Genomic DNA, 23,640 nt, shown 5'->3' on the forward strand with positions numbered 1-23,640 from the left:
ACCTTAATCTCTTTCAGTGCTGGTAAAAAGTACTAAGTGCTACACATTCCCTAAAGAAAAAGGATACAGAGGCAGAAGAAAAGCAAAAAGCGCTTATTTAGCTGATAAGTTAACAAGGGGGGTTGGGTTGACTATGGTAGTTGGATGTGAGGTGATTGGAGGAAGGGTTTGACTTGAAATTTCTTAAAGCAAGGAATTTCTAGAATCTTCATACATGGTCTCAATTGATCCCAAATGACCCATCTCTGAGGCAAATTTTTGTTTTTTTTAAGTCAGGATGTGAGAATCCCTGACAGATATGGAGGAACGCTAATTTTATATAATGAAATTTGCCAGTAGTGGAGGAAGCACATATGAAACTGCCGCTAGCAGCTGCAGATAAGAATTAAAGATGGGAGATGGCAAGATGAAGAATACAGTCCTGAAAACCAGCAGGCAGTCTTACCAATTCTATGTGGGCAATCATAGACACCTTTATGCACTATTTGGGAGGACAATAGGGCATGGGGCAACTTGAGGCAATGGGCCAGGATTTGCCAGGGGACCGGGGAGGACTTCATAAGAGGACAGACTGCTAGAATCTGGGGAGACCGTGAGTTAGTGACAGAGTTCCAGCGTGACACTAATAGGTGACTCTGTGGCTCCAAGAATGAATCTTTCTCAGTAAGGAAAGTTATTTTGAAATCTACTCATCAGAAAAGTATTACCAGGTCTCTCGTAATACTTTCCTACATCTACTGATCGTATGAAAAGAGGGCATCTTTGCCCATTAGAAAACAAGTGGGCATCTTGCTTTACTTTTTATTTGGGAAGAAAATGTCTCTAGAAGGGATATACAATTCAGCCCAGCTGAATTTTAATGACAGGCAATGTTACCCACATATAAACTGTCCTATTAGGTTTATATTAAAATGAAGTAAAGCCTAAGAAGGTTTTAGTATCATAACTGAACTACTCTGTTTACTGAAAACACCATGCTCTGTCTGTCCCTGTGGCTTCCCTTCTGTTCCTTCTGTCTGGAATGCCATTCCCACCCTCTTTTGCCTGCTCTTTCATGATCCAGACCTAATGTCACCTTCCCACTGTTTCAGGCTCCCTCGTCAGGAACGGTTTACTTCATTTTATTTTATTTTTATCTTTAAAAATTATTTATTTATTTATTTATTTAGTATGAGAGAGAAAGCGTGAGTGGTAAAGTGGCAGAGAGAGAGAGAGAGAGAGAGAGAGAGAGAGGGAGAGAATCTTAAGCTGGCTCCATGCTCAACATGGAGTCAGACATGGGCTTGATCCCACAACTGTGAGATAATGACCTGAGCCGAAATCAAGAGTTGGACGCCCAACCGACTGAAACACCCAGACGCCTTCAGAATACTTTAATACTGCATTTGTATACCCTTCCTCCTCCCTCTTACAGGTTTATAGTTTTAGCAGGGTGTTTGGGAACACTGAGGGGATAGTGTCCTGTTGCTGTCTTGACCCTTTGTCCTCACTGAGGACTTGGCATAGAAGCAGGGTTCAGTAGCATTTGATGGATGACTAAATGAAGGAATGCATGAATGAGTGAGGGAGAGGACTACCAGAAATTATTGCATTAAGTGACCATGGAAGACAGCCAGTTAAATTTGTGTTGTAGGGAGGGAACAAATTGAAAAAGAGGGACCATTTTATAAAAAGAGGTAACTGTGACATGAAACTTCAAGAAAAAGACTTTTAAAAATAAATGTGTCCCCAGATATACTAAGTAGAGACTCTAGGAATTAGAGCAAGAAAAACAAAAAAACCAAAAAAAACCCCAACAAACGAAAACCACAACTAACTGGGCTTCTCATGGGCAAGTGCTGGACTAAGCACCGACATCTCTAAATAAGAGGCTATCAAAGGTAATAAAAATAATTCCAAAGAGATTATGTATCAATTAGCTCAGAGGCAGAAAGGTGACCATTTACAAAGGGAGTGACTATCTGTAAAGAAATGAATCCACATTTAATAGGTAAGAGGTTTACTTGGCTAATGATATAGCAGAAAGACAATTTAAACTGTTAGCTCTGAAAAGGTAAATATGTAATTCTTTATGGTATAGGAGGTAGAATAAAGAGGAATGCGGGGCACTTGGGGGACAATGAGAACACATAGTTGTGCCAAAGATGGCTCTATTTACTGTTTAACTGATACGGTCTCCAGTAGAAAATTAATAGCAAAGCCATAGGATAATAGCTATCTGTGGATACTCATTCCCTCCAATTTTGATTATGTTTCTTCTGCAAATTAGTGTGACCCCAAAATGTTTTCAGGATTGTCCAACTTGTCCTAAATTCCATAAATAAACTCTTTCAGAGGATGCTGTTTTTTGCCATGTCTCTATTACGGTTCTTCACAGATGGACCATTTTTGTCCTTCCAAAGCCTAAGAATAACTCTCTCAGTTATCAAGACATACCAAAATCCAGTTCAGCTGCTCCTGTGGGATTCCAGTTAGTTTAGACACATCTGCTGAGATACATGCATTTGAATCCAAATGAAGCTTTTGTTTGATTATACATTTTGAACAGTTAGGGAGGTTTTTTGGGGGCCAAAATGTTTTTCATTTTTTGGCACTCCAAACAGAGATCTTCAGTTATAAACACTGCCTTCGGAGCACCTCCAGCAGAAATCCAATCTTTTCATGTGAACAGGTGCCTCAGGAAGATTTTGGAAGGTTTTACATTGCATCAGCTTTCTGATTGGAAACTTTCTGAACACGCACACAAATTTGCCAAGGAGACCTTCAAACTTGCTTGAGCAGTTTTCACTCATACAGACAGACATTCACACATACAGACAGCCCAAGTAAAAGCAAATCAGAGCCTTGTAAAACTGAAGTATCTTTCCTAAAGGTTAAATACCATACGCAAACAAACTGAACAAAAAGGAATGCATGGCAGGAGAGAGAACGAATTGATAGCAAGGACAGAGGTTCAAATTCTTCATGAGCATGCTCCCCTTAAAGCGTTACTGGAGAGTTTCAGCGGCACATCCTCTTAGTAGAATGCTATCTCACCCAGTCTTGAATAAACGCCCAAGCGTTTGTGATTTTAAACACTGTACCTTAGGGTATTGCTACTGATCCCTTTCACTCACAAACTTGTTCAAACATTTATTTTGAAACACTTCCTTCCCCAATGCAAATGGGTCAACCGGATTCAAATAGGAAGAGAAAATACTACTCTCTCAACCGGGCTCGTCAGCAAAGCCCATATTTTAGCTGGTTCCCTACAACTTTTCTAGTTTGAGCAGAAGCTGAAAAGTTGATCCAGAGTAAAATGACTTTTTAATCCTTAAGCCTGAAAAGTTATTACAGAGTAAAATCACTCTCCCATTGGGCATGCCCGGGATTCAGGGGGGCAATCTGCTTCCAAGTTGTTCTTATAGCCCTGGACCAGATGCTCTAAGGTGGCCAGAAACCTTTGTCTACACCCACTTAGCAGATTTCTGGCTCTCTATCAGGGACTAAGAGGTTTATTTGCAGAAATGAATCATTTCCTTCAAAATATCCTTTACCCTATTTACATGCTTGCATATTCCTTCCATTTTGTTTTCCCCCTACAGCTTTACTAAGGGAATTAATTATCTAGAAGAACAGGAACATACAGTAAGTACATCTGAGATCCAGGATGAGACACAGTATGTCATCTATTAGGCCTGGCTAAGACCAGCAGCTGATGCTAAATGGGAAGGAACATGCACCAAATGTTTTTTAATCACAAAGTTAGTAATTAATTGCTCTTTAAAATACATTTTATGCTTCTTTCTGTCTGTGTACATGAAATGCACATTTATTACATGCCAAAAATTACAACATTATGGTTTAAATGTGACTGGCACGGAAGTCCGGAAATCAGAGTTAATGTTCCCACAGCAACTTTAATTCTGTCCGTGTGCACATGTAGGGCCATAACAGCCTTCCGTTCCAGGATAATACATATAGATGGTTTGGGGAGGGAAGCTAAAGACCCATAGCCTCAACTGTAGTTACAGGAGAAAAACAAAGGGTAAAAACCATGTTCCTTTCTTTTCCACAAATACGTGGATAAGAAACAATGTTCCCGCGCCTGGTGTTGTGTAATCAGGGAATCAAAGAGTCTGCTGTGCTGCCTGCACTCAAGGGGACAGTTGCTGTTGCTGTGGGAACCTGAACTTTGCATTTCCTGACTTTGGGGTAATTAAAATGTCAGCCTTAATGTGGCATTAATGGAGTCTGCCATAAAAAATCCTCTTTGTTTTGTTCCCTAAAAATTGCTTAAAAGTTCACACTGAACCAAGTGTACTAAAAATTTTAATCTTGGGGACTTGGATGGGGAGTGGTGGCGGTGGGGGGGGGGGGGGGGGGGGGGAGCGGAAGATTGGGAGGGGGAAGACCAATGAAGGTAGAAGGCCAGAGAGGGAAAGGAGGGGCCGGGCAGGCTCCTCCACGGTGCTCAGCCCCAGCAGAGTCATGCTACCTACAGAGCTAAAGTTAAACCCACCCACACAACAGTTTGGTAATGTGTAAAGGTTAAATTAAAAATAAATAAAAACTGTTAATGCATAAGTGCATCTTGGCAAGGGCACAAAAAAATGAGACAGCCTGATGAGGCCGGTGCAAAACACTAGAAGGTAAGTAACCAGGGATGTCAGCTTCCAACAAAACAAAGACATCAGAATAGGTGGATCTACAGCCAAAAGTAGGGAGGATTGCCAAAGGAGTGGGGGATAGAATCACTTGTCTTTTCATTGGGAGCCTTGTTTGGGGGAAAGCAAACTGGAGGCAGCACGCAAGTAAACGTTCTGGTGGAGTCTGTCACATGTATAGGACTGTGACGCACTACAGCTTGATAGTTGTCAAGACAGGGAGAGTGTCGTCTGCCCCCCCCCCCCCCCCGCCCCACTTGGTTTAGGCCTGTTTACGCATTTGAAGAGAGAGCCTGAGCTCAGCCAGTTCTGTCAAATACCTAGGGCTTTTCTACCCTTTGCATTCCAAAACTCCTCTTAACGTCTTCTGTTATTATTATCATCATCTGAGTCCATTTACTATTGGATTTTTAGAAATGGTGAGGGGGTGACAGGCTAGGAAGGCATGGGGGAATCCTGCTAAGAGGCCATTGTCAGTGGGTGCACTGCAAAGTAGCACACATTCCAGTAGCAATAATAACCTCATCATCTCACAAAGGAAAACCTCTCTCCACCATGTTCCTTCTTGTTTTGGATATTACAGGGATCTTTTGCAAAATTTGAAGTGTCTCGGCAGGTTAAATAGACAACTGAGAATTTCATGGGTCAGACTTGTCTAAAACACTGGCCTGTGTCCTTCAGATGCAATAACACTACGTCTGACCCACCCTTATGGTTCATATGCTGAGTGGACCCTTCTTCTGTGGGGATGCTGATCCCCTGTGTTTTAGAACTCGGTCACCGATATGAGTAGTTGCACATTTTCAAGAATGCCATTTATAGGCTTGGAACAGAGAATTCAGGCTGCCCACAGTGAGAGCAAATCCATAAACATCCCTCAGTATCCAAATGAGTTAACGACTGAGTAAGTCATTCATCTATAGACGTGCCAATTTTCTCAGTTTTCTCATCCATAAATTGGGAAGAATTAGAATGACTGACGGGAAATGGGCATTAAGGAATGGCTAAGAATACTTCTGCTAAACACATAACAAATAAAAAGGTGCTATAAAAATTCAGGCACTTGTGAAAGCTTGGAACACCACACACTGGTGGAATGTTTCTGAAGTTAAAGAGACTAACAAGACCAGGGCACTATTTTTAAATGCCCCAAATCTGTTAGTTCTAAATAGGAGCTGAATATTTTACCTTAAAGAAATTAGGCTTTTAAATTAATCTGTGGTAAGAATGACATTTGAAAGTAAAAAAATAAAATAAAATAAAATAAAATCTTCTTGAATGCAAGAAGAGCATCCAAAAAATTTAACAGCTTAAAATAAACCTCTTTCCTGTCTTCTCTCAAGCAATCTCCAAATGGACAGATTTCTGTGAATCTTTCCTAAAAACAATTTTCTTCTAAGGGTAGGCTCAAATCAGGACACACTACAATCCAAATATATTTGTAGAAAAGTATAATCGATTGAAACAACAGGTTAGAGAAGAGAAGACTTACACATCTTAATGGCAAAATCAGAACGACTTTCTAAGCAGCTGGAGATTAGGTTTCTCCTCCCTATTTGCTCTCCTTCCAACTGCATTCAGACACCTCGCTGTGAGCTCAGATCTACTGGCTCCCGCAGGGTCACCGAGGAGCTGTGTGGCAGCAGGAGGCTCATACAGTGTCTTGTACATAATCCACGCTGGTGCCAAGGCCTGGCCAGGGGATGCTTACAGTAAAGTACAATAACTGAAGCCCGGTGCCTTCTCTATTCAGCAAAACGTTCATTTTGCTGTAACAGGGGATGTCTGGGCTAAGGCGGTTCTATGCAATCTTCCCCATAAGGTGTGGCAGAAAGCCAGGCGATGAAGGTCTGCGTGCAGGAGCTCCAGGCCCTTCTCCACAGGAACAGGCTACCTTCCTGGTAGGTAGGGACAGTGTGCACATGTCTATGGGCACTGTGCCACGCTATTTTCCAACTCTTCCTGTAATTACTATTAGGCTGGAGACTGCCAGGCAAGAAGGGCCAAGGATGTCACTATTACGATGGTCCACAGAACACAGTCCTTGCTTCTGACCCCCAGATTTCTCTGTAGAGGCAGCAACTTTGTACAAGCCACACGGGCTGTAGAGATTTGGATCTCATTCTTTCTTGTTTCATTTCCTAGTGACAGTAGGGTCTCAGCCCAGCCATGAGTGGAACAAGCTCCTTTCACCCCAAACTCGATCCCTGCATTTTGTCCCTATACCTAGACGCTCTTATGATGAAACGAGTAAGGAGTGGGATCTCCCAGACTCATCCGCTTCGTGCCCACTTTGTGGAGTCAGGAAGATAACAATAGGAGATTTAGACTCTCATTTCCTAATTAATAATGTTTATGTTCGTGAATGGCATAACTGGAGTCCTTTTTTGAAAATGAAACTTTCTTGGTCTTATCTTCCTCCTTCTAAAAAAGAACACACCAGCTCTCTGCCTGTTACTAGACATCCTTTATGGAGATCAGTTCAGAATACTTGTTGGGTATCTCAAGACCGAAAGGAATATCCCTTCAGCCTGGACCCCAAAGTTATTCCATTCCTTTCCATTGTCAACACACATGTTCCTTTCTCTTTGAAGTACTGGGTTACACTTCAGAAAGAGAAAAGCTCCTAAACGTGATTTATCAACTTTCTTAAAATAGAATTTGAAGAAGTGACTCTCAGATTAGTGGGAAGACAGCAAAAATAAACAGCAATGGAGTGATTTCAATAGCGACGATCTCATTAAGCTGCCCATTTCCAAATTTAGCCCGTAGGCAGTTTTTTTAATTAAAAAATATTTTTAACCTGAATGCTTATTGGCTACGTGAAGTCTGGGTGGATTCTGAATTCTTGGAAGCCATTCTCTTTTCTTCTGTAAATTTATGCTATCCTTTAACCACTTCAAAATAAATTAAAAACTGGAAAGACGGAAATTCAGCCAAGCCAAATGAGACTCCAATAACTAATGCAAAGCTGACTTGTATTATGTAATTTCAAAATGGATGTTTCCTGTGTCTAACTGGCTTTTTGAGGTCCATATTTGGTGGTTCAATTTAGTCATGGTGGAAGTGCCATTATTCAGATCGCGGGGACAAAAGAATAATTAGAAAACAGTAACACAACTTCTTCTTCTTCCTTTTTTTTTTTTTTTTTTTTTTTTTTTTGAGTGGATGCTATGAAAGAAAATGTGGTTCATGTAATTAATCAGCCTTTTGAGTCCAAATGGCTGGACACCTGGTTTTAAAATACACTGTAGCTTTGAAAATATAGATGTTGGCTGAATCAAAATGGAGGCAGGTTACTTTTGACTACTCTAGAAGACCAGAAGGAAACAGCTTGTTCTGAACGCAAAAACAAAAAAGCCAGAACCCAGGGGAGAAGCATGCTCCAAGCGCCGCGAAGACACCATCACCTTACTGGTGTACTCACAATCAGATGACCCGGTGTGAGCGTGAGAGTTTGTCAGTGAATGTGTTGAGTGGATGAGGGCTGGGTCTGGAGACAAAACAGCTTCAAAGTTCAGGCAGGGAAGGCCCGGCTTGGCGTTGGATCCACCCGGCTGAGTAATCTCATTCTCCTCAGATGCCTTCTGGTTTTCAGCTGTCTTGGGTTTCTTCCTGAAAATAAACAAAGGGCCCTTTGAAGGAACTGACTGCATATTTGGGAAAAGGCATTTTTAGAATCTGTTAAAGATAACTTGATTTTTTTTTTTCTGAGGGGGGATGGGAGGGAGTCCAGTATGTCCCTTGTTTTAAAACAAGCTGATTCTTGTTTTTTTCCCTCCAGTAATGGCCTAACTGGGAACACATGAAAGCATATGGGCCAAGCAAACAGCACCACATTTGGACTCTGTTGGCTGCATAAAAAGACCCTGTCCCAGAACTTTAGACAGATTGAGCTACGTATGGCTGACATTATCCAAGAAAGCATCCTTTTTTCCCCCTTAAGAGTTTTAACATGGTCTGAAAAATACTAGTGGAGGTTTACCGTTCTAGCATTTGTCAGGAAGCTTAGAGACAGGACCCGTGGAGTAATGGGAGGAGCACTGGACTGGGAGTCAGGAGACTTGAGCTATGGTACTAGCTGTGCCTCTAACTTGCTGTGTGGCCTTGGGCACCTCACTTCACCTCTCTGGGCTTCAGTTTCCTCATCTGTAAAATAAAGGGCTTGGATTAGAAGGCCTTAAATGTTCCTTCCAGCTTCAAGTTTCTATTCACGGAATACATTAAGGAATATTCAACTTTCTTGCTGTTATTAGATTTACTTCAGATGAACACATAATTTCAAATCACAATCTAAATTTGCAGGCTGTAGAGATGAAAGGGTAGTGATGGAGGTTTTTGTTAAAGTAGCAAATGAAAAGTGAAAAGATGAGCTTAGCTGCTAGCAGGTAAAGCGGTAATGTGTCACATGGAGATCCTCTCTTCCAACTCTTTGCTCATCCAAAGCTTAACATTCCCTTTGTTTGTTGATTTGGTACATCATGACCGTGGAGTGTGGGAGTGCGACTGTGAATTTGGGGCGTGAAGAGATGGGTAAAAGGAATTAGAAAGTAATTGTTGCTAATTGCGATTTGGGGTCAGGAAAAGGAAGTAAAAGACGTCAGGTAGTGGTTGGCTCTGGTGTCCTCTCCCCAGGATGATGAAACTGATATAAACACAGAAATACTTAACTTATACTGCATGTGCCCTAGGCCCTAGGCACTCTGCATTCTTAGTCATACCCTGAACATGCCCTCCAATTTCCATGACTCCGTGCCTTTTTTCTATCATTATTTGATTGGTGACCAGAGAAATTATTTGATTTAATTTTTCGGTACAAGATTATGTGTGCAACAGAATTTGTTGTAAGTAGCTTTGCTTCCATGTCTTTCTTGTTTCTATAAGCCTGGCAATGGACTTGTCATACAGAATATTTTGTATCGAAATTTGTTGTACCGGGTAGTTAAAATCTGCCCTCGCAGAATATGGTGTTATGATTAGCATGCTGTGTTTCTCGTCCAACAGGTTGTGAAATCAAATCTGCTTTTTCAGAGGGCAGGAGGCAGAGATGGCATGGTAAAGATGAAAAGACAGGGGAAGTTTTCAGACATATTTTTCAGTATGGAGGAAGCCAATAAGAGAAGCAACAAATTGCAATGCTTTACCAACTGTTTCTTGGATGGGTGACTATGGAATCAATCCCCAAGACTTGAGTGTCTACATGCACATCCAAGGACTACTTTCTGGGGTTCAGTTTAAGAAAGTATCCAAGATCAAAGTCTCACCTTTTTTTAATCATCGAAAGCTAGTGCCTCCTCTAAGGTCCCATTTCCATCAGTGTTGTCTGTCACCAGGTTTGTCATCAGGTTAGAAACCTTAGGTTAAAAACACCTTCCTCTGCCTTAAAGCCAATTCGTCCATACCTGAGAATACTGCTTCCTTCATATTTTTCGCATCCACGTTTCCTTTCCATTTCCACCGCTATCATCGTAACACTTTTATTTACACTGCTGTTAATTTTTATTGGCTCTCCATCCTCCTTGACCCCTCTGAGATAACCAGGTTAGCCTGACACCCCACATGAGTTCTATACATGCTCTAGTTTAGCTCACATGTCCTACATGTTGGCCATACAGGACTTTCAAGTTTCTTTTCTTTTTGTTTTTCTTTTCTTTTCTTTTTTCCTTTCTTTTCTTTTCTCTTCTTTTCTTTTCTTTTCTTTTCTTTCTTTTCTTTTCTTCTCTGTTTATTTATTTATTTAGAGAGTGGGAGAGTGTGTGTGCATGAGCAGGGGGAAGGGCAGAGAGAGAGGAGAGAGAGAACCCTAAGCAGGCTCCACACTGTCAGTGCAGAGCCCGATGCGGGGCTCAATCTCATGAACCGTGAGATTATGACCTGAGCTGAAATCAAGAGTTGGTCACTTAACCTACTGAGTCACCCGGGTGCCCAGGACTTTCAAGTTTTTTTATTATTTGTAGAACATCTTTGGGAATCTGAACATCCTTGGCTCTACATCTTTCTTCAAGTTATTTCCCTTCAACTCTGTTGAAATTGTATTTATCTTTTAACTGTCTTGATTCCCCCCTCTACCAGATAGAATCTCTTTCTCTCTCTCTTTGAGATTCAACTCCCTCCCACCTTTTTCTGAAATTCCAAAAATTTTTTACTTTTCCCTATTTTACTCACTAAATTTTTGTTTCAATGATAATTATTTATGTGGTCATCGCTCCTATGAGACTGTAAACTCTCTGAGGGAAATGTCTTAGTGATTTTTAAATCCTCTGTGTTCATCCTTTCCTTCCTTCTTCCTTCCCTCCCACTATTCCTCTATTCACATAGTCATCTTATAAATATCATGTGCCTATGGTGTGCCTGCATAGGTTAGGGGATGCAACGAGCGTGGTTGCTACCTTCCCAGAGTTTGCTCTCTAGTGTGTACTGTTCATCAGAGTAGCTTAGACAAAGCTGTCATTCAGTATTTGTTTGTTGATGGAATGAAGCGGAATTGAGATGTAGTATATTTTGAGAATAGTCCTCGTCTAAATCCCAATTAAGTTTCCTACACTTTATGCAGCAGTGAAATCTACATTGACTGGCTGCTTTTCCTTTGAATCCATGAAGGGCATTGGATAAGAAGAGGACAATTTCGCTCCCCGAAGCGAGCTTGGTCTTCCTGAGTCATTTAAATATCAGGATGAAATACTAATGACAGATATCGCTGCACAGAAAAAATATTTATTTCTGACGCTTATAGACAAAGGCGATGCTAGTTTTGGATGTGTGTTTCAGGCAGTTGAGAAAGCCCTCTTTCAAACATGTGTACATGACCACACAACCAATGTCACTCTTTCATTTTTAATGCTGCAAAAATGGTATTGTACTTCATATAAATGCCCTTGCTTCCTTCCCTAGATTTGATCCTGCTTCCTACCTGACATTTTGCACCACACCCTCTTGTTTGTTGTCTCAAGGATCACACTCAGAGAACATTCATAGTACAGGGGCATTGAAAGCCACCTCTACAAATGAAAATATTGAAAATTCAACCTTTTGGTTCACTCCCTCATTTGCTTATCCTTATACCACTGGGCTTTTCCCAACTTCACAGATAACAGAGAGCCACTCACTGTCCTTAGAAGCAACTGATTTCCCTCCTCACCCTCTCTAATAGTTCTGTTGGACTCCTTTCCCTGGAGCTGAGACACACTGAAACGTAGCAGCAGGCTGTGTCTAGATACGCACAGGTGCTGTTATTTTGACCCCATTTTTTCAGTTCGTAGTTTATTAAGGAGGAAAGAGCAAGTCCTGTAGTAATTAATCGAAAATACCTTCTTTGGTTGTGTAAAAAGAATTATATAAACATGGCACATCTGAGGGTAACTCTGTCCAAGCCTCTGTGGCTCTGCATTATTCCTTGGAGCCTTTAGAGGGCAGCAGCACACAGGAGACTTGGGGCAGCATGTCAGAGAGGCAAACTCCCTACCAGACCAGAACCTTCTTCCCAGTCACCATGCCAAAGGTTGGTTTGCCAAGCTCTGTCCGCTCAGCCTCTTTCTTTCTTTTCAGTTCTCATTCTCTCTCTCTCTCTCCCTCTCTCTCTCTTCCCTCTCTCCCTCCCTTCCTCCCTCCCTCAATGTTAAAATTATACACTCTGATGAAGTCGCCCCTCAACCGGAAAATGAAAGCTCCAATGAAAAAGTTAGACAAGCCAACAACAACAAAGAAAGAAACCGGGAGAAAGGGGAAAGGGGGATGGTGAGGGGGAAGGATTTAAGAACAAGAAAAGGGCAGATGTTTCGTAAATATATGCAAAGCAAAACTGGGTGTACCCTGAACACTTCCACAGAGAAACAGACCAATCATTGTGCACTTCCTCCCGCCACACTGGTAGAGCTCTGCATTCAAAAAAAAAAAAAAAAAAAAAGTGTGGCTGGAGGCACCTGCCTTTCAACGGTCAGTTCTGACATTCTCACTGAATATCTCCCAATTGTCCAAAGAGAACAAAAACATTTTCATCTCCCCACTGCATACATTTCTCTTACAAGAAAAAGGGCTGCTTCAAGAACTGGAAAGGCATTTTAAGGTGACTGGTGGCTGGTTTTTAACTCTCATTGTGCCGGCCCTGGCAACAAGCTTTGGGCTGAAACATAGCAATGAGTAAGGTTGTGGATGATGCTGGCTCTTTCCTTACTAGACATATTGCGTGTGGAAAGAAATATGCATTGAAACATATTGATGAGATGGTAGGTATTAGGCATGTTAAACGCGTGGAAATTAACCAGATCGGTGGCATTTGATGTATATATTTCATACTTCTTTGCACATATTGCACACATACAGTGATGGCAGTGCTTTCTGCAACATATGGAAAATAAATATTTTATCCGTGTGAGCTCTTATCAGGCTCCTGGGGCTGTTGAGAGGCGAGTGCTCTCTTCCATCTCCCTCTCCCAATTTTCTCTCTTCACTGGGCTCCCACCCTCTCCTGCACATTAACATGCCTTCCACTTATCAGCCTGGATGGATAGGAAAGAATTAGTCAGAATCTCCTTTTGATAAATAATTACTCAGTCATTGAATCATGACAATTTAGACCAATGATGCTTTCCCCTCAATTTTGGGGGGGAATGGTAACCATTTCCTTATTCTCTTTCCCCCAAAACCATTGGAAAAGATCAAGAGAGTATTCGGGGAGGGGGGAAGAGGAGAGGAACACAGTCCTACCATCAAGTAGCTATGTGCCCTAGGCAAATTACTGTGTTTCTCTGGGCCTCAGTGGAAACAATGGAGTAATAATACCTACCTCCTTGGGCTGATGTGAGGATTAAATGAGATCATTCATGTCAAGTGATTGGCAGAGTGATGGCACATGGTCAGTGCCCAATGATGGTAGCTCTGAGAGCATCAGTTCTATGGTTTTCATCGTCTCAGCTATAAGAAGGCACTTCCTTTATCTTAGTAATCTTTTTTAATGTCTGGACTCGGGCAGGGACAATGGACTGTAATTGTAGCAAAGATGGAAAGAATGCTAGGATAAGCAATCTCCCCTTCAACACTTTGATCTTACTGTATTACCCTCCTGACACTGTCTTTCTGTTCACCTGTCTGTCATTGCTGCTCCTATACCAAAAGCTCCTTTTGAAGTTGAGGGTTAAGCAAGCTGCACCTGGACCATGGAAGTCTATCAAACCTGAGCACTATGGTCCATGCACTGAGGTAAACCCCTGGGATTCTCACTTATCATGTCTACTTACAACTTATCCCTTTACTACTCTGTCTAATGTTCCCAGGTCAATTTAAGATGCTTTCATAATGAAAACATTTTATTCTCTTGATTTTTTCAACCTTCGTGGCAAGGCTGATTTATAATGTTTTTCAGCGTATTTCTCCCTCGCTGTGTCAGTCAGGATCCTGGCAAGAAACAGCTGGCACACTCAAAGGTTTTAGCCGGAGAGGGTTTACTATAAGGACTGTATACTGAGGTGCAGAGGAGGTAAAGGGGCGTTCGAGGGATGGTGAAGCACCACCAGGCTAGCAGCGGGGGAAAGCTGTTACTCTCAGCTTTAAACTTAAATGGAAGGGGCCAGGAAGGTGTGGCATTTAGTCTAGTCAGAACTGCAGTTAGGGGGCTGGACAAATCAATACCTTGCAGAATGCGGGCTCCTTGAGAGTGGGGATTTTTGGTTTGTTTGCTGCCACATCTCTAGTCCTTAGAGCTGTGTCTGCAACATAGTAAATGCCCAGTGAATTTTAGCTGGTCAAGTAAATATATTCACTTCCGATGTGTCAGACATTATACACATATTATCTCACTTAATTATCATAACAATCCAGATAAGTAGGCAGGGCTGCTGAGCGTGGCTGTGCAGGTGGTATGGGAGTGGGCAGGTTTTCAAATCTAACACTTGTGCCCTCTGTACTCACCCCCAAGCCTTGAGACTGGCCCAGGGTACTGTCAACCCACTGAAGGGCATATTTTTGTAATTAGTCCACATTTTTATACTTTATTCACCTTAGTGGTTTGGTACCTAGCAAGTATGTAAGTTTTATTGCTGTTTCTTCTTTATATATGAGAGAGCCGAGTTTCTGAAAAGCAGAGCCTGCAAAAGTTACAGCCCAATATGTCCCTGGTAGGACCTGTAAAGCATGAAAGCAGGTGTTGCCACACAGGTAAAATGCTTCCTAGGGCAGAAACGGATGCTCACTTGTGGACCTCCCTGTGTTTTTCAGGACACTGTAAGTCCTGATTTCCGGGTCTGGATCACAGTTCTCTGCAGGAAGGTAGGAGTGGTAAAGACTCTTCCTTCTCCCAAAGGATACAGAACCTGGGAATCCCAGCTATACCCTAGCACAGCTGTGCCACTGGCACCAGCATAGTTATGCTGGGATGCAGAAAAACCCAGAAGACCATCCAGATGTGGGAATTTCTAAGGCACTCCTTGCACTAAAACTTAAGGATGAATGAAGGTGTTCATACAAGTAAGTTCCTTGCCTGGATATAAAGAATTTTTTTTTTTTTTAAGTAGGCTTCATGCCCAGCACAGCGGGGACTCACAACCCTCAGATCAGAACCTGTGCTGAGGTCAAGAGTCAGATGCTCCACCAACTGAGCTACCAGCAGCCCCTGAAGAAACTATTTTTGCTCTTCGTCATATCTTTGGTCCCCAGGAGTACTGCAGATCACTCTGATGGTCCCCATGTCTGTGCTGTCCAGGCAAGCCTGCCTGTCACCTACACAGCCACTACCACCAATCACCATCCAGGTGACTGAAAGCATTAAAGGTGAAAAGCAATGCAAAAAAACAAAACAAAACAAAACAAAAACACCAGCTTTATCCTTTTGGGTATGATTTATGCCAGAATAGCTAAAGATGTAGAAAATAGGAATGTGAAAATCCTACCTGAAAGCCTAAGAGGGATGTTAGTCTCCCAGGGTTAGTGTTTTCCAGTAACAGAGATGTCTGTAAAACACCATCCCATTACCTGCCTCATACCATACAGGAAAGCTCGAAAACACAACTAGAACGAGGTTTTGTCCTAAAATGTATAATTAAGCTATTTTGCAGGCATAGCCTCTAAATAATTTAAATTTCTGGCTTTTCCAGGAAAAAAAAAAGCATATATTCATCTGTTACTTTTAGCATCGGTTAATGAATACTTGATACCAAACTAAGTGTTTTCCTGGAGGCATCATATCTCCCACCCCAACTTATTTCTGCACCTTGCCTTGTAAGGGCTGTACTTCTCCTACATCAATGGCTGACGCAGAGGAAACTAAATCACACTCACACAGCCATGCATCCAGAAGGCAAGGTTGAGCTGGAAGCAATGGCTGCGAGACGTGGCTGAGGAGCCCAGAGTCCACAGGGAGAGCGTTGGCCTCCTAAAGGAGCAAGGAAGCAACAGCTCAGTGCCGGCATGCAACTCGGACAACAGGCAGATGCAGACGACAGAGCTGGCTCATGGATCTGAGCAGGGTGGCATGAAATGACAAGCTGCGGTGAGAGTCAACAGAAGGTGACGAGAGGCAAAGAGGGGGCGCGGGAGCCACCATCGCTTCGGGTGGGGGTGCAGACGACCAGGCAGAAGAGCACCGGGCCCTGCAAGGTCTGCCCGGGTCTGGCTCAGCACAGCCCTCTGGTGAGGAGGGCACGATGCTGCTCAGGGCGGGCGTGGCAGGCACCCCACGACTGAGTCTGGTGACCTCACTGTGTTCCAGACACGAAGCCATCTAAACTTTCATCTGCATGAAAGTTACAACTGTGTGAGTTTTGTTTGTTTGTTTTTTAAACTGGGCGAACTAAGAAGCCTTTTGTTGGAGGCAGGGTGTACTCACAGTAGTTTCCAAATCAATGGTGTCACTCTTCAGGTAAATCACTCCAAGGCTTGGGCCTAGTGCAGATGTTCATTGGGGCAGGGAACAGAGAGCGGCTGCATCTAGAGCAGACAAGAAAGAAAGACAGGCTGTTAAATGATAGGTGATGGTGATCATTCACGTTGATGGAGACATTCACGTTGATGGAGACAGATCATTCACGTTGATGGGACTCAGGTAAGAGTCTGGGCCTGCACGTTTGCACCAGAGAGCAGCACGACAGGGGAGGCAGAGGAAGAAAAGAGGATGTCACCCAGGGTCCGTTCTCAGGGTGCCCACCTGACGGCCGGAGTGGTCTGGGATCTTCCACCACACCCTGTCTGTGCAGATGGAGTTGATTTTGTGGTGAGGAGATACAAGCCTGCTTGGAAGATGGGGGAGGGTGGGGTGTCCTTCAACCTTGCCAAGCCAGCTCTTCTTCTGGTGTCCTTGACTCCACTGTAGCCCCTCCTGCTTTGGTGCCTAGTTCTTACCTGTTCTAAAACCACCACTGGCCTGGCCAAGGTCTGAGCTCTTACTGTGACTCCGCCCTATAATATGGAACCTCCACTGTCTCCTGTGTCCTCTAACCTGTGGCTCTCAGCCTTAGGGGCTACAGGACTGACCTCTGATTGTCTCCAGCCTCACACCGGAGGTCCTTCCCCAGGTCTTGCCCCTTTGGCCACACGGAGCCCTGACAACCACCTTATTCCCGAAACTGTCCTCCCTTCTCACTGGAACACTGCATTATCCTGACTTTCCTCCCACCTCTCAGTTCTCTCCTCTGCCTCCTTTGCTGGCTTGTCTTCTTTCTCCTGTTCCCTAAATGTACCTATTCCTTAAGATTCTCTTCTCAGGCTTTGCCTACACCCACCCTCCATGAACTCAACAATTACTTCTCCATAGCGAACACCCACATGACTATCTTTAGTTCTTGCTTGTCTACAGAGCTCCAGGTCCACATTCTTAATAGCCTCTGGTTATTGGTTCATTCACTCATTTGTTCATTCGTTCATTCATTCATTCATTCATTCATCTATTCATTCATTCATTCATCTATTCATTCATGCGTGTTTGCTTAGCATCTATCAGGCACCGGGAAAAGATGAATAAGGTAGGGCCACTAACCTCACACCTCCATCAAATACAGCACAGGCACGTCTAATTCAGAAAGTTTAAAACAGAATTCATTGCCTTCCCTCAAACTATATTCCCATTTCCTGCCATCGATTGGTACCCTCTTCACCCAGTTACTTGGTCCTACCATGGAGGAGTCATCTTCAATGCCTCCTTTTCTTTTGCTTCTCACATCCAATCAGCTGCCAAGAGATGTGGTTTGTGCTGAGGCCGTGCTTCCTAAATCAACACCTACTTTCTATCCCAACACCTATTTGTCCCTTTATCACCTGAGCCTGGGCTCATGCCAGGGCCTCCCTATGGCTTTGCTTCCTCCAGGTCCTTTTTACCTCTAGCCAGTCCTTCACACCAATACCACATTAATTTTCCTCCAGTACCGTTCTAAACATATTATTCCTTTGCTCTTTGCCTAGTGGATTAAATTCAAACTTCTCAGTTTGGTATTCAAGGCCTCTACAAGATAGCCCCAGTCTAATTTCTACTCCTTTACTCCTACACAGCAGCAAAGTTCCGTTCTTTTGCATCCAAATTCCACCTCATTTATGAAGCCTTTCCCAAAGGAAAGTGCCCTGAGTCCTCAAGCACTTTCTGCACTACTCCCTTTGCACGTTCTACGGACTCGGATTGTTATTTATGTAATTTGGCTCCTTCTCTATAAGCTCCTAGGAAGTAGAGACAGTTTTTACTTGGTGTGCCCCTGTAGTGTGCAATGCCTTGCACACAGACTTGTGCTCGGCTGGTGTCTGCTGAACCAAAGTTAAAAGGAATCAAAATTCTTGCTTAGATTCATGGAATGGAGACTGAATTGGAAAGACATGAAAGTTCATCACCTCTCATTTTTCAGATGAGATTAAGGGAACTTACTTGCTCAAGGCCACATCCCTGTTCCTGGTTGAGCAGCAATAACTGATAGAAAAGGTTACGAATCTTTAAATATCTATCCCTGCTTTCTCGGCACCAATAGGCCCAGAAGACTGTTGACAGTGACCAGATCAGAGAGAGTGAGGGGCTAATGGGGTACACAGCCAGCAAGCATATACTGGGTTCCAAGATACAAAGAATTTTGTTTCACTTGTTCACTTCAATAAACTGAAATAATAAATACCCTTTTATAGATAAATGACGTTAAAAAAAAACGAGGTGGATTTCAAAGAACAAGGAAGCAAACCTTTCTAACATGATCCACAGAGACAATTATGAAAATATTGCAAACACCACTGGGGTGATAAACTCAGGGTGAAAACCAGGATGAAGAAATTCCTCATGCTTTAGAAAAGCAGTGGGCTCAGCTAAAGTTCTTGGTGAAAACATGCCATAGTAATTCTATGGTTAAATTCTCACCTTGTGGAACCAGAGGCTGTTGGCATTCCTGCTATAATGCAATCCACATCAGTACTTTTTCCACCTAGTTTTGTGTGGGATTTATCCTATAAATTTGTTTACACTGTCACTTATTTTTCTCTCCTTGTGTCACGACACTTGTGGAAATGCATAGGTGAGTGCTCCCAGGTCTGTTCTAACTTTCTTTCCTCTCATGATAGGAGAAACAGTAATTGCTTAATCTCCTTTTTATCCTCATCCTCAACCAGAATCCTTTCCTCTCACCCAAAGATGAAAATCTCCACCCAGTAAACACATGGGGATGACAGTGTTCACCTAGGTGAAAAAAAAACAGGCTTTTCCAGGAATCTCCGTAGTGTTCACTTGGCAGGAAAGCTGGGCTCTTAAATGGTAGCCTACAGTGCTATAAGACCTCATCTGCCTCTCTCAGGTGAGTACTTACTCATTGTTACTCACTGGAGGAAAACCTTGGTACTATTAATCATATTCTTTTTGGCCAGTATGGTGGAGCCATGCTATGAATCGAGACATCCATTCAATAGCAACACCCCAGTAGCCACATAAACAGCAAATTGGGCTCAAGAGCTCTCTATAGTTCTTACTAAACCATCTTATGGCCAGACAGGTTATCAACACTTCACCAGATATAGCTTCCTTCTCTTTTCTCCCCCTGGCAACTACATTAAAATGATAAAGGGTATCACTCACTGATATGTCTAGTACATTGCAATGAAAAATCACCTGAAAGCATACAAATTCATTGTGTAATTAGATAAGTGTACATTTTAAATATGCCTAACATTTGATTTAAGTTGTGCATTTTATAATTAAATGGAGACAGAATCTTTCTGTTCTTTACTCAAACTCCCCTTTCTTAGCCTCACATCCCACTGCTGTAATCTTCCTTTCATTTTTTGGCAGCCTGTCACCTAATCCCCCTTCTTACTTCCCTGCATGCCTCACCACACACCTAAGGGGCTATTAGTCAGAACTACTGCACAGTGTGGTATATGTTGTTGCTTAGAGGGTGGTTAGGCTCTAAAAAAGACTCCACGAGGGGCACCTCGGTGGCTCAGTCGGTTAAGCGTCAGACTTTGGCTCAGGTCATGATCTCATGGTCCGTGGGTTCGAGCCCTGCATCGGGCTCTGTGCTGACAGCTCGGAGCCTGGAGCCTGCTTCGGATTCTGTCTTCCTCTCTCCTCTCTCTCTGCCCCTTCCCTGCTTGCACTTTGTCTCTCTCAAAAATAAATAAAGCATTGGGGCGCCTGGGTGGCGCAGTCGGTTAAGCGTCCGACTTCAGCCAGGTCACGATCTCGCGGTCCGTGAGTTCGAGCCCCGCGTCAGGCTCTGGGCTGATGGCTCGGAGCCTGGAGCCTGTTTCCGATTCTGTGTCTCCCTCTCTCTCTGCCCCTCCCCCGTTCATGCTCTGTCTCTCTCTGTCCCAAAAATAAATAAAAACGTTGAAAAAAAAATTAAAAAAAAAATAAATAAATAAATAAATAAAGCATTGAAAAAAAAAACACTCCGTGAAAATGCCTTCATGAGGTTTCATATTTATTCTATGCAACGGCTTTCCATATCCAATGTACTCATATTTTAAGTCAAAAGATCATCTTTTTTTAAATTTTATTTTTTATTTTTTAAAATTTACACCCAAATTAGTTAGCAAAAGATCATCTTGAGAGGCTACTGGGGCTATGCATTCTTCCCAGAATCTGGAAATCTAGCTGTTCTCTCTGCCTCTTACATCATCACTGTAATAACGAATCTGCTCTTGGAACCCAGCTGGCAAAGTTCTTGATGGTGTCAGAGGCAGGGGAGACAGTGGGTCATTTCCACTCCAGTCTGTTTTATTGTTGTTGATGTCTCTGTAGCTCTGTCTTGCAAGCCCTTGGAGAGAAGAGCCGTTATGTAACACACTGCCGCAGATCACTGCATGGAATTTTCTGTGGAGGTCTCATTTCACTGTGGCTCCTCCCATTCTTTGGAAATCAAGCCAAAGCATTCTAAAATGACAGACGGGGCCTTTGTGACCAAAGCTTACAAAAAAGATAATAGTAACAATAATAGCTACCATTTGTTAGATGTTTACATTTTTGTTAGGGATGGCATGGGGAATTTTTACACATAAATACATCCTCACTTAATCCCCACAGCAATGTTGTGCTGAAGGTATTAGCATGCCCATTTGACAGATGAGGAAAAGTGAGACTAAGAGAGCTCAAGTAACCACTCCAAGATTAGAAAGCCATGGATAGTGAGGTCAGAATTCAAGGTCAGATATGAGCCCGATCCCTCTGACTTTAAATCTGGGTTATTATTATTTTTTTTTAATTATACAACTGTTCCAACACAGCATGGACGCATTTCTAGTTCCCACTGTGACCTCAGCACAAGAAAGAGGCTTATGCTATTTCCATGATGATTCAGAGCCACTGGAAACACAAAAACCGGGAGCACAGACCTCAGGTGGAGGAACTCTTTCAGAAACTATCAATAAATGGAGCTTCCTCCTAGCTCCTTTCTATTTGAAGATGAGAACATCTTATATCGGCCTTCTCAAACGCTAATGAAAAAATGAATCATTCAGGATTTCTGATTCAGCATGTCTGGGACTGAGTCTGTGATTCTGCATTTCTAGAAAACTCCCAGGTAATGCCGATGACACTGGTCTGGGTACCACAGGTCTTATGTCTGACTCTTGCCTTCCTACTGTTTTCGAAGGAGCAGTTCAAGCTGAATAACTTGGCTAACAGCACACACGGCATGACCGGCTTCTGATTCTGGGCCAGTTTGTCAGGTCATCAGGCATTAGACAGAATTCAAGGAGTTTCTGGCGTAGAGCACATTATGAAAAAAAAAAAAAATTGTTCCTCGATCCCCCAGGGCTCCACTAACCCCATTGGAAATTAAAATGATAATGCCTCTAACATGTAAAGTTCCTATTTTTTACATTATTGTTATTTTTAACAATAATTATCTGGTAATAATTCAAATAACACCTTTCCTCTGAGAAATTCAATGAGCTTTACTAACCTTAATTGTCTAACAGCAATTCCCAGGTGTAGATAAAGCTGTCTCAAAGATCACAGTAAATTTAAAATTGTTCCACTTCCCTCCTTTCTTTGCCCCAAATGTAGTGAGGAATTAGTGGTGAGGGTTTCCTAATTGGCAAAGACCCACTGTCTCATAATTTGAGGCTAGGAAAGTTTACAAAGGTGGGATAAATCCAAGAAATAATTGGCAGAGAGGTGGTTGTAGGACACAAAATATTGGTGAGAGAAAAAAGGAGGGAGAGTTAAAGAGAGCAAGAGGATGAAAAGGGAAAGTGAAATGATAGAACCAGCTGGATGACCTTGGATGAGTCATTTAACCTGTAGGAGGCTCAGCATTTTCCATTTTCCAGAAAACATGGATTCTATGATTTTTAAGGGCCTTTAAAACTCTAATAGTCCCCTGAGAAGAAGGATGTGGGAATTAAGTTGCTCATCAACCTGTTAAACCATTAAACCTGTTAAAGAAATCTATTTGACTTTTAACTATTTAACTAATCACCTGAAATGAATTCCCAAGTCTACATCACTAATCCCACCCCTATGGAAAGTGGTGAGAAAAACCATTCAAAGAATAAGGCACTGAAGGCATCATGGCCAGGCAAACTAGTCAGGAACCCCATCATCTTCAGCTTTCCAATGTTATAAGAAATGTTTTACTTTAAAATATTTTAGCTCTTTAATAGCCACTAGTTAACCCATGTCCAGAAGAAATACCTCTGATAGCTTGAAGACCCCTGGGATGGCCCTGCAAATAGAAGGTCCTGCTGTTTGTCACATAAAATCTATGTTAATTTTCTCCATAGAGACCTCTGGATTCCTTTTTGACAATTCACAAACTCTGTTAATAACACTTGCATGTCCCAGGAGACATGGAGCTATCAGGTACAGTTGATTCTTGTTTTCAAAATAAGAGATCTTTGCGATCAGGTGACAGATATGTATCTCAATACATACGTATCATATATGGATATATACATATGTATACATACGTATACAGATGGTAATAATTTTTCTGGTTTTAATGAATGACTGGTGATGAGAACTCCTTCTCTAAGTCACTCGACTCTGGAATCTTTCTGAGCAGAAAGTCTGCCACAGGTCCTGGCAGAAAGGTCATTTGAAACTATATAATGAGGACTCCAACACAGACTCGATCTATGGTGCAGCATATTTGTGTTATAGTGGAGTTATCTATACCTTGCTTCTTGTACTGAGTATGTTTTCTGGACTAGTCATTACAGGTTGTGGCTAAATGGAGAAAATAGGCACCAAGAATATCAAAATGACATTACCCTGGAGAACACACTGTCACTGTCTCCAGAGTGAACATCACTCCACTTTTCTTGCTTCCATCACCTCCATTGTAACCTGGATGCTGTTAACTAAATGCTGTGTGGCAGGTATTGTGCTTGGCACTTTTCATACATTGTTTAGTTTCATTTCTTATAATCACTTTGGGGGTAGAGATTATATTCTGATTTTATAGATGAGAAAACTGACATTTAGGAAAGGTGAAAAATATATACCATAGGTCATAAAGCCAGAGAGGGTAGCAAAGCTGGGCTTTAAGGCCAGGTTTTAATCACAGTGCTCTGAATCTTCATCTACACCTAGCTTGTGATCTCC

The 23,640-nt window shown here is 42.4% G+C and overlaps 1 protein-coding gene across 49 annotated transcripts in view; it reads right to left on the reverse strand.

The window, feature by feature from the left end:
* Positions 1–23,640, reverse strand: part of ZBTB20 (zinc finger and BTB domain containing 20) — a 769,297-nt gene that overhangs the window by 37,813 nt on the left and 707,844 nt on the right. For 48 of the 49 annotated variants that reach the window (XM_049629359.1, XM_049629402.1, XM_049629403.1 and 45 more), the window contains 3 exons: positions 16,462–16,562; positions 8,632–8,795; positions 8,074–8,261 (listed from right to left, as the gene is read on the reverse strand). In XM_049629359.1, coding sequence (XP_049485316.1) covers positions 8,074–8,261; positions 8,632–8,642 — 199 coding nt within the window. In that variant the 5' untranslated portion in view covers positions 8,643–8,795; positions 16,462–16,562. Of the gene's footprint in view, positions 1–8,073; positions 8,262–8,631; positions 8,796–16,461; positions 16,563–23,640 lie in introns of those variants that run through there. The other variant, XR_007457485.1, reaches the window with a different exon arrangement.

Source organism: Panthera uncia, chromosome C2, assembly GCF_023721935.1.
Source record: "Panthera uncia isolate 11264 chromosome C2, Puncia_PCG_1.0, whole genome shotgun sequence".
NCBI lineage: Eukaryota > Metazoa > Chordata > Mammalia > Carnivora > Felidae > Panthera > Panthera uncia.